The sequence below is a fragment of the Lepidochelys kempii genome, chromosome 7 (assembly GCF_965140265.1).
Source record: "Lepidochelys kempii isolate rLepKem1 chromosome 7, rLepKem1.hap2, whole genome shotgun sequence".
NCBI lineage: Eukaryota > Metazoa > Chordata > Testudines > Cheloniidae > Lepidochelys > Lepidochelys kempii.
Window position 1 is genome coordinate 91,836,934 of NC_133262.1, and position 17,760 is coordinate 91,854,693.

The 17,760-nt window shown below is 44.0% G+C and overlaps 1 protein-coding gene across 5 annotated transcripts; it reads left to right on the plus strand.

Annotated features, from left to right (window-relative positions):
* Positions 1-2,210: 2,210 nt before the first annotated feature.
* Positions 2,211-17,549, plus strand: LOC140914879 (interferon-induced protein with tetratricopeptide repeats 5-like). Of its 5 annotated transcripts, none has more exons than XR_012160026.1 (4): positions 2,211-2,387; positions 10,980-11,416; positions 13,145-13,311; positions 14,902-14,971. XR_012160026.1 is itself a non-coding variant. In XM_073353786.1 (4 exons), exons 3-4 carry the CDS (start codon positions 13,155-13,157, stop codon positions 16,340-16,342), a joined length of 1,473 nt encoding a protein of 490 aa, XP_073209887.1. In that variant the 5' UTR covers positions 2,294-2,387; positions 10,980-11,416; positions 13,145-13,154; the 3' UTR covers positions 16,343-17,549. The 5 variants fall into 5 exon arrangements, 3 of the variants coding, with proteins under 3 accessions (XP_073209889.1, XP_073209887.1, XP_073209888.1); XR_012160025.1 differs by having other exon boundaries at positions 2,213-2,387; positions 13,145-13,316; positions 14,902-14,982; XM_073353786.1 differs by having other exon boundaries at positions 2,294-2,387; positions 13,145-13,186; positions 14,902-17,549.
* Positions 17,550-17,760: the final 211 nt, after the last annotated feature.

The window sequence follows — 17,760 nt, forward strand, 5'->3', positions numbered from 1 at the left end:
ATATGCACCTTCACAGCAAGCAAGGATCAGCATCAGCGTTGCAAATTAGACTGACTGACTGACTGCCACCTTTTTCTTTCAACCCTCTGCCTCTGTAGAAAGAAATCTGAATTCTTGATAAGTTCACAGCATGGGACTACAAAGTCTTACAAGAAAACCTTCCTAAAATACCCAACACTTCTGAACCTATTCCAGCTGTTAAATTGTTACTAGTTAGATTACTTTGATTAAAATAATTAATAGATATTTTCTCTAAAAGTTCTTCCAGTCCCATCTGCAGCTTTTTCACAGCCTTTCCTTTCCTTTTAAAACTTCATGAAATGGGGGAAGCTGACACTGATCTATGCTGGAGATGTAAAAGCTCTCAAGGTACAAGGGTGTATACTTTTGGGGACTGTCCTTTCCTAAAAATACTCTGGGTACATATGGGTACACTAATTCCTCCAGGATGAGTTTTGAAGGGACATTGTCAAATGTAAAACAAAAACAAAACAAAAAAACTCACCACAAATGTTAATGACAATCTTAGATTGTAAAACTGAAAAGACATTACAATTGAAGAACAGGTTATATGGTGCCTGGCAAAAACTGGAGCAAGTCTTACTGAAAGCAGTGGCCTAAAGCCACCGTTGCACCCCCCTCCCCTGCGTTGTGCCTCTTGCACTCATATCTGATCATCTGCAAATGAGCAGCATCTCCTTTGTCTCCCTCCATCCCCCACAAACACACCACAGAATCTTCTGACTCTGGATTTAGTTTTCATTTGTAATGCTGTTTGTCTAGGATTTGCATTCAGTTCAGTTTGGGCAATGAAAATAAATGAGTCATTTTTACTGGATTTTAAGCATTAGCAAAAAAACTGCAGAACAATTTTGTCTCATCTTTAAATACAGATCTGTACTGTGTGATAAGAACAGATTTTAAAATTTTATTAAAGCTAATGTTAAAAAATATATAATACATAGGTTGGGAAAAGAGTGTCTGTACATCTGGGTATAGTGCTTAGATTATCCACAGATATAAAGTTAGTTTTTAAAAGTCATATGACACAGAGTACATAGTCAGCAATAACCAAATTTAGGTGAATAGATTTAACAATACAGTTTAGATATTAGAATCCGAATACTTAGGTACATCACTCATGAAAAGTTGTACAAAGATTTGGTTGTGAAAAGCAAAATGTATCAATGAGTGGAGATTGTCCTTCAGTAATTGAGAATTAGGTTGGTTGTCCATTTAGAAAATACAATCCATGAGGAAAGTATGTGTTACTTTCCTAACTGCGCTTCTCATTCGCACTCCAGCTCATGCCCCCTGGTATTGCTGATGTCCACTGATGTGTTCTATATAGATGTCCCTCGACCACCTGATGCATCTGACACCATGAGTTGCCGCATCAGCCAAGTGTAGCGTTGACCTATTCCACATTCTCTCAGCACTCTCTCGTTACTGGGGTCCCATGCACCTAAGGCTCTGACGATCAGTGCGTGTGTCTGGACCTGATAACCCTATTTCTCAAAGTTTCAACCAGAGGGGCATATTTCTCTACCTTTCGAGCTTGGGCATTGTAGGGGTTCCACACATGGAGAGAGAGTGGGAAGGTACCAGGGAGAGACACAACAGACAAACATTCTCACTCTCTCTCTCTCACACACACACACACACACACACACACCCTAGTCCCAAACAAGCCACTGGGAATTCTTCATATGCATTAATACTGATGGAGCCCCTCTGCAGATTGGAACCCCGTGTGGGGACTGTGGGAGCAGTGGCCAATGCAGGAGGCCTTAGCAGCACAACTCCAGTGGATGCCTGCTGCTCTGGAGGGGAGGGGTAGGGCAGCAGATCCTGGAGGTAATTCATGGTATGTCTACACTACTGGGGAGTGAGCCTGCCAGCCCAGGTAGACAAACTTAAGCTAGAAGGGCTCGAGTAGCACACTAATGATAGCAGTGTGGATGTTGCAGCTCTGGCACAGACTCAAATCTTTATATTTTAAACAAAGTGGAGCCTTAAATTTTTATATTAGGAAGGACTGCCTGAACACTCTGGGTTATTATTGCCTTAGTCTCTGTAGCACAGTTAAATCAGTGGCATAAAGCCAAATGCGAACAGAAGAAACAGATCGAAGTCCCTTAAGTTTCAGTTTCCCTAGCAGCAGCTAGTTCAGCTTTTCTGTTATGCGTTCGGAGAGCTGTGCATAGGTTTCACTTTCTAGTTTCCATTTACTTCACTAAACTGCTGAGGAACAGCCCATGTCACATGATGCTGGAATGAGTATAAAAGGGAGTAGAGGAACAGTAGCCAGCAGTCAACATCCCAGATTAGTAAGAAAAGAGGCCAAGCTGCATTACAACAACTGATCATCAAAGCAAAGCCATGAGGTAAGTAAACAACAGCAACTCTGAACTGTGCTGTTTTCATAGAAATGTAGAGCTGGAAAGGACCTTAAGAGGTTGGCCAGTCATCTTGTCCAGTGGTTCTCAACTAGGCATACGTGTACCCCTGGGGGTACACAAGAGGTCTTCCCGGGGCACATCAACTCATCTAGGTATTTGCCTAGTTTTACAACAGCCTATATAAAAAGCACTAGTGAAGTCAGTACAAACTAAAATTTCATACAGACAATGACTTATTTATATGTCCCTATACATCACACTTATAAAATTTATTTATTTTAAGGATATGTATATTATTTACATTATTATAATATATATATTAAAATGAGAAGCATGTAATTTTTCAGTAAGTGTGCTGCGACACTTGTATTTTTAGGTCTGATTTTAAGTGAGGTGAAACTTGGGGTACACAAGACAAATCAGACTCCTGAAAGGGGTACAGTAGTCTGGAAAGCTTGAGAGCCACTGATTTAGTCCATCCCCCCGTGCTGAGGATATGTGTTTCTTTCATATGAAAATTCTAAATTTTAATTTACTTGAGTTTAAGTAGTTACCAAAAGTAAGCAATTGTTTTACATGTTAATTAAACTGAGGACTAGATTAAAGTGATGGTATTATTGGAAATTTAATTCTGTCAGTTCCAGATGTTCCAGCCTCAAACCCCTCTCCATTTTCATGGGTGGAATTTACACCCACAGAGCTTGTGCCCACAGTTCACTGTTGCCACGAGTACTGTAGGGTCAAGTGGATGGCTAAGTAGATGATTTGTGCTCTCAAATCAGGAAACTAAGCTTCTAATTACTACTATTGTGGGTGGAACCAGAAAATGTGAGTACAATTTTTGTGCTGCAAACTGATATCCAGAAGTTGGTCTCCTTTTCTGTGGTATCTGGAAAGAGAAAAGGAGTACTTGTGGCACCTTAGAGACTAACCAATTTATTTGAGCATGAGCTTTCGTGAGCTACAGCTCACTTCATCGGGTGAGCTGTAGTTCACAAAAGCTTATGCTCAAATAAATTGGTTAGTCTCTAAGGTGCCACAAGTCCTCCTTTTCTTTTTGTGAATACAGACTAACACGGCTGTTTCTCTGAAACCTGTGGTATCTGGGGGGTTTAAGGAGTCTCAAAGCTTTTTTCACTAATATTTTAAAGGAGAAAACTCCAGACTTATGATGATTCTGAAAGTAACATCATTTAATGCTTATGTGCTGAAAAGATGTTTAACCTGCTGTAACCGTGCCTTAGAGAGTCACAACTGAGGATGCCAAATTCAGGACGAACTACTAAGAAATAGGGCAAACACCCCAAAACTGGTGGTTATTCTTTTATAAGATATACCAGACCAGCCACAGAAGTAAACGTCTGTTTCACCACACTGGCTAACAAGAAGACATAAAGGCAGTTTCCTCAGGCACTCTAGTTCTTATCTCTGAATCCAGTGTTTTTGTGGTGATATGAGTGGTTCTTTACAACCAGTCTCATGAAATAATAGGTTCTTCTTCTCCCAAGACCCCAGTGATCCAGATTGAATTCCGCTCCATCACCCCAAAGCTCTAATAGTTCATTTTGGATCCTCTTCTCCTAACCTCCCCACAATTTGCTAATAGGTCTTTCAGTGTTAATCTTTCAGTGGTCCCCCAGTCAGGGCACTATCTCAGGACTCAGGAGACCTGGGTCCAATTCACTGCTTTGCCACAGACTTCCTGTGCAACTCTGGGCAATTCGTTCAGTCTCTCTGTGCCTTAGTTCCCCATCTGCAAAAAGGGACAATAGTCTCCACAACCCCAACTCATCTTTCCCTTCCCAATCCTCCAGTTGTCCCCTTGCTCTCTCTCCAGCACCTTCAGTATGCATGATTTTGCAATTGGATGGCAACACATACATTGGCACACAAGCTGCCAGATCGTCTGTGTTCCGGCAGAGTTCTGCCAAGTAACAAATAAGGATTTGATTTAGGGCTCTATTTTGTTTAAGCTATACAAATATTTGTTTGTGGAGCTGCAGTGTTGTGTAGAGTTTGTTTTGACTAAGATTTAAAGGTGTGTTGTCAGCCAACAAGTTTTAACACGTTCTAAAGTGCTCCTATGGACAAGGCAGTATGGACTTTAGTACATGCTAAGCTGGTCAAGTTGAAGCTAAAGGGTAGCCTAGGCTTCAAGTTGATTGGTTTATCACTTGGTACAGTCTACAGTGGTGTGTGTACACTAAAGTTCTAGAATATGTTAATTATAATATGTTAGCTGACACACACGCCTTTAAATCCTAGTTAAGACAAGGCCTGAGAGTCTAGACCCCCTTGGTTTCTTTTTCTGCTCCTAGCTAGGGCAGGGTGGAATTAGGGGCAGATTATCAGAGCTAAATGAGAGGAGAGCTCAGAGAAGGGATCCCCAGGGACAGATGGGTGCAATGTCAGAAAGAAAATAGTGGGAAGCAGAAGCAAGGCAGCATGTGTGCCAGGATAAATGATCAGGCAGGAGTACTGACTTCTGTTTCATATTAGTACCACTCTGTGAAGAGTACACCAATTTGTTCTTTTTCAAATGGTCTCCCAACAACTACTACTTATGAAAAATAAAATAAAGATAAGGAATGGGAAAGAGAGTGTAGCGAAGACTCACCAGTGTGGTGCCTCCTGCTGGTCATCTTGGGAATTAGCTCAACTCCAGCTCCAGGGGGCCTCCTGATGGCTGGTGTCTCGCCTGCTGCAGGCCCCCCATGTCCCTTCCAGACCCCAGAGCCCTTTCCTCAGGGTTCTTCCCACTACCCGCACTCTCTGAGTCTCCCCTCCCAGGGGAACCCCCAACCTTCTACACCCCCCTTGCCTCAGTAGCTACTGCCAGTTGTCATCTAGCCCCAGCTCACTGGGGCAAACTGCAGTCTGTCATGGCCACTCATCATTGGCAAGGAGGTTGGACCAGCTGCCTCTGCTAACCCTGGGTTGCACCTCAAAGCCCCAGTACCCGCATAGGCCTTTATCAAGGCCTCAGCCTGGGGAGTTACCAGGCTGGAGCTCCCCAGCTCCCCTTGCCCTTGCCATTGCCCTGCTCCAGGTACCCTATTGCCAGGCAGCTAGGTCCTTCTCTCTCCACAGCTAGAGAGAGAATCTTTTAGCTCCTGGCCCCCAGCCCTCTTATCAGGGCCAGCAGGGCCCTGATTGAGCTGCCCACACCTGTGATCAGCTACTCACTCATCTTCTCCTAGATGTTCTCACTTCTTTTTTTTCAGGAGTGGGGTAACCACCCCGCTACAGAGAGCATTCATAGAAATGTACCGTCTTTTACACATTTATCCATTGTAGGTTGCTGGGTGTTAACACTTTTGACAATCAGGCCATTTATTTCAGTGTCTATATATGGATTTAGAAGCCTAAATTTAGGCACCTATTTTTAAAAATCTTGTTCCCAGTTTCCAGTTCTTTCATAACTTATTACTTTACCCCCATCCACACCCAATATTCTCCTACCTTGGATGAGTCCACAGGCAAAGGAAGATCTGAGCAGTGTGTCATGGAGTGGAAAATAGAGAGCCTCAAGCAAAGTCACTGTTGCTTGAAAGAGCAATGAGGCCTGCATGACTGAGTGCAGGCAGCTCTATTTTTCCAGCTCTTCAGCAGCTGTGTTCCCCCTTCCATATGTTAGTGTACATGGAGCTACTAGAAAAATGGAGCTGTCCACACTCTGAAGAAGCTCCTAAATGCAGAGGCTTCTAGTGCCGCCAGATCATACGGCTGGCCATTATTGACTTATCTGTCTGAGGGTATGTTTACGTTATAAATACTATAGTAGCATAACTGCAACTGCAGCACCGTAGTAGAGATACTTACTCCAGCGATGGAAGGGGTTCTTTCAGCACTGTAGTCACAGGTGCTGGAACATGGGTGCAGGGGGTGCTGCTGCTGCACCCCCTGGCTTGAAGTGGTTTCCATTATAAACAGGGTTTACAGTTTGGTTCAATGGCTCTCAGCACCCCCGCACCTCTCCAAGAGGCAGTAGATAGGTTGATGGAAGCGTTCTTCTGTTAAGAACATAAGAACAGCCATACTGGGTCAGACCAAAGGTCTATATAGCCCAGTAGAGGCAATGAACAGAACAGGTAATCATCAAGTGATACATCCCATGTCACCCATTCCCAGCTTCTGGCAAACAGAGGCTAGGAACACTGGCTAATAGCAATTGATGAACCTGTCCTCCATGAATAGGAGTTCCTTTTTGAACACTTTTTTTTTCAGATGCATGGACTAAAAATTACAGATGCAGGCATTATATAATGACACACGAAGAGAAGGAGTTACCTCACAAGTGGAGAACCAATTCGATCAGGGTGGATGTAGTCCATTCCCAATTATAGATGAGGAGGTGTCCATTCGAGGAGAGGCAGAGCTGCTTTTGTAATGAGTCAGCCACTCCCAGTCCCTATTCAAGCCCAAATGAATGGTGTTAAATTTGTAAATGAGTTTTAGTTCTGCGTGGACTCCTCCTGACGGTCGAAATGACAGACTTCTACATAAAGTGCTTCTGCAGACATGCACAGCCTGAAATTGTGAACAAACAGCATCACTTGCCTCATAACCTCAGCCGTACAGAATGCAATGCCATCCACAGCCTCAGAAACAACTGTGACATTATAATCAAAGGGGCTGACAAAGGAGGTGCTGTTGTCATAATTAACAGGTTGGATTATGAATAGGAGGCTGCCAGGCAACTCTCCAACACCATATTCTACACGCCACTATCCTCTGATCCCACTGAGGAGTACCAAAAGAAACTACACCATCTGCTCAAGAAACTCCCTGCTACAGCATGGGAACAAATCCAAACGGACACACCCCCAGAGCCCCAACCAGGGGTATTCTATCTGCTACCCAAGATCCATAAAACTGGAAACGCTGGATGCCCCATCATCTCAGGCATTGGCACTCTTACAGCAGGATTACCTGGCTATGTGGACTCTCGCCTCAGACGCTACGCTACCAGCACACCTAGCTATCTTTGAGACACCACTGACTTCCTGAGGAAACTACAGTGCATTGGTGATCTTCCTGAAAACACCATCCTGGCCACCATGGATGTAGACGCTCCTTACACCAATATTCCACATGAAGATGACTACAAGCTCTCTAAAACAGTATCCCTGATGAGGCCAAAGCACACCTGGTGGCTGAGATTTGTGACTTTGTCCTCACCCACAACCATTTCAGATTTGGGGATGACTTATACTTTCAATCAGCGGCACTGCTATGGGTACCCGCATGGCCCCACAGTATGCCAACGTTTTTATGGCTGACCTAGAAGAATGCTTCCTCAGCTCTCGTCCCCTAGCGCCCCTTCTCTACTTGCGCTATATTGATGACATCTTCATCAGAGGGACCCACGGGAAGGAGGCCCTTGAAGAATTCCACCTGGATTTCAACAATTTCCACCCCACCATCAACCTCAGCCTGGACCAGTCCACACAAGAGATCCACTTCCTGGACGCTACAGTGCTAATAAGCGATGGTCACATAAACACCACGCTATACCAGAAACCTACTGACCACTATACTTACCTACATGCCTCCAGCTTCCATCCAGAACAGATCACACAATCCATTGTCTACAGCCAAGCCCTAATATACAACCGAATTTGCTCCAGTCCCTCAGACAGAGACAAACACCTACAAGATCTTTATCAAGCATTCTTAAAACTACAATACCCACCTGGGGAAGTGAGAAAACAGATTGACAGAGCGAGAGGGGTACCCTGAAATCACCTACTACTGGACAGGTCCAACAAGGAAAATAACAGCACACCACCGGCCATCATGTACAGCCCCCAGCTAAAACCTCTCCAGCACATTATCAACGATCTACAATCTATCCTGGAAAATGATCCCTCACTCTAACAGATCTTGGGAGGCAGGCCAGTCCTTGCTTACAGACAGCCCCCCCCAACCTGAAGGAAATACTCACCAGCAACTACACACGACACCACAGAAACACCAACCCAGGAACCAATCCCTGTAGCAAACCTTGTTGCCTACTCTGGCCCTATATCTACTCTAGCGACACCATCAGAGGACCCAACCACATCAGCCACACCATCAGAGACTCATTCACCTGCACGTCTACTAATGTTATATATGCCATTGTGTGCCAGCAATGCCCCTCTGCCATGTACATTGGCCAAACCAGACAGTCCCTACGTAAAAGAATAAATGGACACAAATCGGACATCAGGAATGGCAACATACAAAAACCAGTAGGAGAACACCTCAATCTTCCTGAAAATTCTATAACAGATTTAAAAGTAGCTATACTTGAATAAAAAAAACTTCAGAAACAGACTTCAAAGAGAAACAGCAGAACTAAAGTTCATTTGCAAATTTAACACCATTAATTTGGGCTTGAGTAGGGACGGGGAGTGGCTGGCTCATTACAAAAGCAGCTTTGCCTCTCCTGGAATTGACACCTCCTCATCTATTATTGGGAGTGGACTACATCCACCCTGATTGAATTGATCTTTTCAACACTGGTTCTCCTCTTGTGAGGTAACTCCTTTCCCTTTATGTGTCATTATATAATGCCTGTATCTGTAATTTTCACTCCATGCATCTGAAGAAGTGGTGTTTTACCCATAAACGCTTATGCCTAAATAAATCTGTTAGTCTTTAAGGTGCCACCAGACTCCTTGTTGTTTTTGTGGATACAGACTAATACGGCTACCCCCTGATTTTTGAACCCTGTTATAATCATGGTCTTCACAACATCCTCTGGCAAGGAATTCCACAGGTTGACAGTGTTGTGTGAAGAAATACTTCCTTTTGCTTGTTTTAAACCTGCTGCCTATTAATTTCATTTGGTGACCCGTAGTTCTTGTGTTATGAGAAGGAGTAAATAACACTTTCTTATTTATTTTCTCCGCACCCGTCATGATTTTATAGACCTCTATCATATCCCTTTTAGTCGTCTCTCTTCCAAGCTGAAAAGTCCCAGTCTTTTTAATTGCTCCTCATATGGAAGCTGTTCCAAATCCCTAATAATTTTTGTTGCCCTTTGCTGTACCTTTTCCAATTCCATTGTATCTTTTTTGAGATGGGGTGAGCTGATCTACACAAAAAGTATTCAAGATGTGGGTGTATCATCAATTTATATTGAGGCAATGTGATATTTTCTGTCTTATCTATCCTTTTCCTAATGATTCCCAACATTCAGGTAGCTTTTATGACTGCCCCTGCACAGTGATAATCCTGAGGGCATTCTGCACCAAAAAATTTAAAATTCTGCACACAATATTCTAAAATTCTGCAAAATTCTGCAAATTTTATCAAATAAATGTGGAGGCTCCAGCATAGCACTGGGGAGCACAGGCCACTGGTTGCACAAGGGAGGGTGATTACTGTGCAGCTCCCACTTCCTGGGACATGGACTCAGTGGTAAGGCTGCACTCAACCCTGACACAGCGCATGGACCGGGCATGCCCCAGAAACCCCTCAGAGCCCTGCCCCTCCGTGCCAGGTTCATCAGGTGTGAGCAGGCAGGCTCACAAGATAGGATCCAAGTGAGAAGGGGCTTACCGTGGGGGAATCCAGGTGTGGGTTGAGAGGGTTCGGTGTGTGGCAATCTGGGTGCAGGCAGCTCAGTGGGGTTTCCAGGTGTGGGGGGATCTGGATGCACAGGGGCTTCATGGGGGTTTCTGGGTGCAACAGTAATGGTACTGTTCAGGGGGGCCTGGTGAAGGTAGTTGGGGCTCAACAGGGCAGGTCTGAGTGTGGGTGGGGCTAGAACTCTGCAGGGGTGTCTGGGTGTGGGGGGCTCAGTGGGGAGGGGGGTCCAGATGCTGGGAGAGTGGGGCTTAGTGTGGTTGGGATCCAGGTGCAGTGGGTTGGGGCGCAGTAGGGTGGGGATCTGGGCGGTTCAGATGCAGGGGGAGTGGGGCTCATTGGGGGGGTTCTGGGTGTGTGGGGGGGGTGAGGCTCGGCAGGAGAGTCTGGATACACAGGGGTTAGACAGATGTGGGGAGCAACTCTCTGTACAGTGATCCATCCCACTGCTGCTGAGGAGCAAGGGGTTCAGGAAGCATGGGGTAGGTGGGGGAGTTTGCAGAGCTTCCTACAGGTGGGGGAGAAATCTGAAGGTGGGTCTGACCTGGCCCCGGACACCGTGCAGGGGAAGAGGAAGTCCTGTCTTCCTGAGTCCAGATGGAACTAGCAGCTGAGCCTGGCGCAGGGTAGGAGCTACCAGCTGTGTCTTCCCCAGTCCCGCCCCACAGTGATTTATCTCTCTGCCAGCTGCCCTAGGCACCCAAAACATACTTTTGGGGAGGGTTGCATGACCGCTCTTGTGGCTTCTCTTTGCTTCCCTGAAAGAAAGTTCATTTTTCTTCAGGGAAACAAAGAAATCCTGCTCATGTGCAGTGGTGCAGATTTCCCCCAGGGGTAACATTGAGTGGATGTTTTTAGAGAACTGTCCACAATGACTCCAAGATCTCTTTCTTGAGTGGTAACAGTTAATTTAGACACCATCATTTTATATGTATAGTTGGGATTATGTTTTCCATTGTGCATTACTTTGCATTTATCAACAATGAATTTCATCTGAAGGAATTGGCGGCTGTGATTGCAGAGCCACTGGCCATTATCTTTGAAAACTCGTGGCGAACCGGGGAAGTCCCGGATGACTGGAAAAAGGCTAATGTAGTGCCAATCTTTAAAAAAGGGAAGAAGGAAGATCCTGGGAACTACAGGCCAGTCAGCCTCACCTCAGTCCCTGGAAAAATCATGGAGCAGGTCCTCAAAGAATCAATCCTGAAGCACTTGCATGAGAGGAAAGTGATCAGGAACAGCCAGCATGGATTCACCAAGGGAAGGTCATGCCTGACTAATCTAATCGCCTTTTATGATGAGATTACTGGTTCTGTGGATGAAGGGAAAGCAGTGGATGTATTGTTTCTTGACTTTAGCAAAGCTTTTGACACGGTCTCCCATAGTATTCTTGTCAGCAAGTTAAGGAAGTATTGGCTGGATGAATGCACCATAAGGTGGGTAGAAAGCTGGCTAAATTGTCGGGCTCAACGGGTAGTGATCAATGGCTCCATGTCTAGTTGGCAGCCGGTATCAAGTGGAGTGCCCCAAGGGTCGGTCCTGGGGCCGGTTTTATTCAATATCTTCATAAATGATCTGGAGGATGGTGTGGATTGCACTCTCAGCAAATTTGCGGATGATACTAAACTGGGAGGAGTGGTAGATACGCTGGAGGGGAGGGATAGGATACAGAAGGACCTAGACCAATTGGAAGATTGGGCCAAAAGGAATCTGATGAGGTTCAATAAGGATAAGTGCAGGGTCCTGCACTTAGGACGGAAGAACCCAATGCACAGCTACAGACTAGGGACCGAATGGCTAGGCAGCAGTTCTGCAGAAAAGGACCTAGGGGTGACAGTGGACGAGAAGCTGGATATGAGTCAGCAGTGTGCCCTTGTTGCCAAGAAGGCCAATGGCATTTTGGGATGTATAAGTAGGGGCATAGCGAGCAGATCGAGGGACGTGATCGTTCCCCTCTATTCGACATTGGTGAGGCCTCATCTGGAGTACTGTGTCCAGTTTTGGGCCCCACACTTCAAGAAGGATGTGGATAAATTGGAGAGAGTCCAGCGAAGGGCAACAAAAATGATTAGGGGACTGGAACACATGAGTTATGAGGAGAGGCTGAGGGAGCTGGGATTGTTTAGCCTGCAGAAGAGAAGAATGAGGGGGGATTTGATAGCTGCTTTCAACTACCTGAAAGGGGGTTCCAAAGAGGATGGCTCTAGACTGTTCTCAATGGTAGCAGATGACAGAACGAGGAGTAATGGTCTCAAGTTGCAGTGGGGGAGGTTTAGATTGGATATTAGGAAAAACTTTTTCACTAAGAGGGTGGTGAAACACTGGAATGCGTTACCTAGGGAGGTGGTAGAATCTCCTTCCTTAGAGGTTTTTAAGGTCAGGCTTGACAAAGCCCTGGCTGGGATGATTTAACTGGGAATTGGTCCTGCTTTGAGCAGGGGGTTGGACTAGATGACCTTCTGGGGTCCCTTCCAACCCTGATATTCTATGATTCTATGATTCTATGATTCATCTGCCTTTTTGTTGCCCAGTCACCCAGTTTTGTGAGGTCCCTTTGTAACTCTTCGCAGTCTGCTTTGGGCTTAACTATCTTGAGTAGTTTTGTATCATCTGCAAATTTTTCCACCTCGCTGTTTATCCCATAGGCGCCAACTCCTTGGGTGCTCCAGGGCTGGAGCACCCACGGGAAAAATTAGTGGGTGCTCTGCATCCACAAGTAGCCACACTCCCCTCCCTGCCCCACCCCCACCTCACCGCACCTCACCTCAGCCTCCTCCTCGGGGAGGAGCGGGAACGTGGCGCACTCAGGGGAGGAAGTGGGGAAGAGGCGGGGACAGGGAGTTGGGGAAGGAATCGGAATAGGGGCAAGGAGGGGGTGGAGTTGGGGCGGGGACTTTGGGGAAGGGGTTGGAATGGGGGCGGGGCAGGGGAAGGAGGAGGAGGGCAGGGATGGACTCAAGGTAGGGCCAGGAGCAGAGGGGGGTTGAGCACCCACCGGCACAAGCAGAAGTTGGCGCCTATGGTTTACCCCTTTTTCCAGATCATTTATGAATATGCTGAACAGTACTGGTCCCTGTACAGACCACTGGGAGCACCACTATTTACCTCTCTCCATTGTGAAAACTGACCATTCTCTCCTACCCTTTTTCCTATCTTTTAACCAGATACTGATCCATGAGAGGACCTTCCGTCTTATCCCATTACAGGTTACTTTTCTTAAGAGCCTTTGGTGAGGGCCCTTGTCAAAGACTTTCTGAAAAAGTACATTGTGTCCACTGGATCACCACTGCCTACATGCTTGTTGAGCCCCTGAAAGAATTCTAGTAGATTGGTGAAGTATGATTTCCCTTTACAAAAACCATGTTGACTTTCCCAACAAATCATGTTCAACTGTGTGTCTGATAATTCTCTTCTTTACTATAGTTTCAACCAATTTGCCTGGTACAGAAGTTAGGCTTACTGGCCTGTAATTGCCGAGATCACCTCTGGAGCCTTTTTAAAAAATTGGCATCACATTAGCTATCCTCCAGTCATCTGGTACAGAAGCTGACTTAAATGATAGGTTACATACCACAAGTAGTAGTTCTGCAATTTCACATTTGAGTTCCTTCAGAACTCTTGGGTGAATACCATCTGGTCCTGGTGATTTATTATTGTGTAATTTAATTTGTTCTAAAACCTCCTCTAAAGACATCTCAGTCTGGGACAGTTCCTCAGTTGTCACCTAAAAAGAATGGTTCAGGTTTGGGAATCTCCCTCGCATCCTCTGCATTGGTGAAGACAAACGTAAAGAATTAATTTAGTTTTTCTGCAATGGCCTTACTTCCTTGAGTGCTCCTTTAGCATCTCGATATGATAGTCCAGTGGCCCCACTGGTTCTTTAGCAGGCTTCCTGCTTCTGATGTTGGCCTAGCATTATCAACTTTGGCACTTAGGTCATCTTAACTACATCTCTCGGGGGTTGAAAAATTCACCCTAAGCAATGTAGGTAGTTGACCTTAGTTTTAGGTGTAGACCAGGCCTGAACAACATCCTAGCCCCAGACAAACAAATAAACAGAAGTGTGCAGATCTGGTATAACATAGCCCAAATGAAGTGCAAACCAATTTAGGCCTCATGCCACTTTTCTATCCTTTAACTACCCACTAGGGTAACATAATACAAGATAATTTAATCATACAGAGTAAATATGATCCAACATGGACGAGAAAAAAAATGCAAAAGCAGAAACACTATAGAACAGAATATCAACACAGGAAACATGAAATTAATATTATATTCCCAGATAAGAGTAATGTGAAACTGAAGAGAGAACTTAAGTGTAGAGAACATTACAAAATGATGTAATGGTTACCCAAAGTAGCATTGCAAACCCAGGAAATTCAGTGTTAAGTTATCATCGAAGAAATCCAAACTTGTTAAAATATGGAAATATACACTTAGGTTACCCAAACTCACTTGCTGTAATTTTTTTTGTAAGCCTTTGTTTGACGGTCTTTTTTAGGCAAACATTGGCATTTGATTACAAGCTCCAATATTACATTGGCTTTTTTGTATAATCTGACACTTTCATGAATTCGCTATATCTTTGATACAGTGGTTTACATGGGATCAGAGTAACAGAGACAATATGAATAACCAGTTGTGTTCAAATCTTCAGACCTATGCACTCCATATCTTTGGTTTCTCAAAGTATTGTTCCCTGGTTAGTGCCACTTGTGATGCACCCTCTCTCTGAAAAGCATCTGTAGAGGGGACATTATTGCTATCTCACTAGTTAAGATTGGCAATATTGTTAATTAAAAACAGAGGTACAGAAAAGCAAAATAGAAGACAGATAATTGTCCTCTGGGGTAAAGAAAGTTTTAATCTGAATCTCTTCTTCACAAAGGCTTAAACATGCTTTTATTTTTTCCTCTAGCAATATTTCCAAGAATTCGCTAAAGGCTGTCTTGCTGCAACTTGAATGCCATTTTACATGGACGTTGCTGAAGGATGATGTTGATCTTGATAACTTAGAGGAGACAATTTGTGATCAGATTGAGTTTCTAATCACAAAAACCAAAATCACTAATTATAATCTGCTAGCCTATGTGAAACACATGAAAGGCAACAGTGAGGAAGCTCTGGAAAGTCTACAAAAAGCTGAAGGAGAAGTTCAAACAAATCATGCAGATGAGGTTGATAGGAAAAGTCTTGTTACCTGGGGGAACTATGCTTGGATCTATTACCATATGAACAAACTTCAAGAAGCTCAATCCTACATAGGCAATGTGGAAAGCAGCTGCAAAAAGCTCGCAAGTGCATCTCGCTATAAGATCCAGCTCCCTGAGATCTACTGTGAACAAGGGTGGGCACTATTAAAGTTTGGAAAAAAGTATTACGAAAGAGCAAAGAAATGCTTTGAAAAGGCTCTGGCAGAGACACCCAACAATCCAGAATTTAATTCTGGCTATGCAATTGCCATATATCGCCTGGAAGATTTTCTTACAAAAGGCTCTTCTGGTGAGGACTCATCACTGGAACCTTTAAGGCGTGCAGTAAGGCTGAATCCAAATGACACTTTTGTTATGGCACTTCTTGCACTGAAACTTCAGGACATAGACCAAGTCGAAGAAGGAGAAAAGTACATCAAAGAAGCATTGCAAAAAACCCCAGATCTTCCCTATTTATTGAGATATGCTGCAAAGTTTTACAGAAAAAAAGGACTAGTGGAGAAATCACTGGGGTTTTTGAAAAAGGCATTGGAATTTACACCAACCTCTGGTTTCCTGCATCATCAGATAGGTCTTTGCTACAGAACACAATTATACAAAATGAAAAAGGAAACAAAATATCCACCTAGAGAGCAGATGGAGGAACTGATTCAATTTGGCATTTTTCATTTTAAAATGGTGGTAGAGCAAAAATCAAAGTTTATGTATGCCTATATTGACCTAGCAAGCATGTATGCAGATGGCAATCAATATCAAGAAGCAGAAGACACCTTTCAAAAAGTATTTAAGATGGAGAAACTCACCTGTGATGAGAAGCAACAACTCCACTACCGCTATGGACGCTTTCAGGAATATCACAAAAAGTCCGAATCTGAGGCCATTAATCATTACACAAAAGGGCTGAAAATTGAGAAAAACTCGCATGAAAGAAACCTGTGTAAATATGCTCTGAAGAAATTAATAGAAAGGAGAATTCAGAGAGGCTCTGCAGATGCTAAAAGTTTGGGTATTCTTGGACTTATTCACCAACTGAATGGGGAGAAGCCTCAAGCAATTGAGTGTTATGAGAGAGCCCTGGCACTGGAGCCTGATAATGAAGAATACTTGAGTGCTCTCTATGAGATATGGCTTTCCATAGAAATCTAAAGCTTCTAACAGCTGGCAGAGAATCCATTTCTGTAACCACCCAAATAAAATTTTTATTTCAAACTGTATATGATGAAAGTTTGTCAACTTCCTGCATTATTTATAAGATAGCCTGAATTCCTCATTTAGGCAAAACTTGCATTGGGATTAGGCCTATAGTTTGGACGCTCTTTATTGGCATGTAGTGCAGACTTTGTAATCCTAGCAGTTAATGAGCTCTTGCGTCCTCTCTCCCCTGTAAAATAGCTATGTTTATGTTGATAACAAACATTATTCTGCAGTGCTTGAAGTGAAAGTGTAACAGATAGCACTACCTGCTGGTGATCATGTAAAACCTGGAAAATGATGTTTTCTAACTTGCATATCACCAAGAGTATGATTGGAGAAAACATATAATAGTTATCTATCTTTTGACTCAATTTAAGAGCTCTGTAAATATCTGTGTTTGTGTTAATTTCTGCTCTTAGATACATAGCTTCAACATGAATCATCAGAACATGCAGTACACTGGGAAAAGATGAGGGTTAAAATTTATCAAGAGTCTCTTAGTTCATGCTCTTTCAAGACATCAGATAATTGAGTGCATCCTCCTATGAGGGAAGGAAATACTAATGATATGGACTGGATACTACTGATGCGTTTTATAATTTTGGACAGGGTGGATTTATCTTGTTACTAGGATGCACACTTTGGAGCTATATTCAAAATTCAGTATGGGGCCATGGACTTTTGTGAGTTTGGGAGTCTGTAGGCTTGCATAATTGACTGTGTTTGCAGTAATTGTTTAACCATGAAGAAAAAAGAGCCCTGCTTGTATCTTTTTTCCAATGAGAATCTTATAAACCATGTACCATTTGCACTTTGCTGTATTTTTGTAAATTATTAAACTGCACTAAGTCAATTAAATTATGCTTTGGGAATCTGTCTGTAGACCAACCCTCACATCTGTATGTAAAAGCTACTAAAATGGCTATTTAAAGCATAGCAATAAAATTCTGATCAGATGTTAAGGAGCCAGAGATAAAGCCCCACTTGATTTCCTGGACTGCCTGCAAAGCTAGTTTTCGTAGTTTTGCACTGAACCATTGAACTGTGCATAGAGAGCATCTTTCTAATTCAAGTACATTCCACAATCTTGGGTATGTGCACATGGGTAGAGGGACGAGAGGACATAAGGGGTGAATGCAGGAGGAGGTGACGGAGCATTGGGCACAGGGAAAGAAGTTTGACAGGGCATGCGGGAGGGGATAACAGAGCACAGGGTCCAGACACATGGAGGAGAGGAATGACGGAACACAGGGCATGGTTCGCATAGGGTAGGGTGTGACAGACCACCGCACACAGGCGCATGGGGATGGGGGTGACAGGGCACAGTTGCACGAGAAGGGCAGTGACAGAACACGGGGAATGTGCACCAG

What these genes read in the sequence shown, in the direction of transcription:
- LOC140914879 (XM_073353786.1), top strand. Translation starts at nt 13,155, where the DNA reads ATGAGAGGACCTTCCGTCTTATCCCATTACAG. An exon ending in TCCGTCTTATCCCATTACAG is followed by an intron (nt 13,187 to 14,901) that starts GTTACTTTTCTT and finishes TTTTTCCTCTAG; the next exon opens with CAATATTTCCAAGAATTCGC.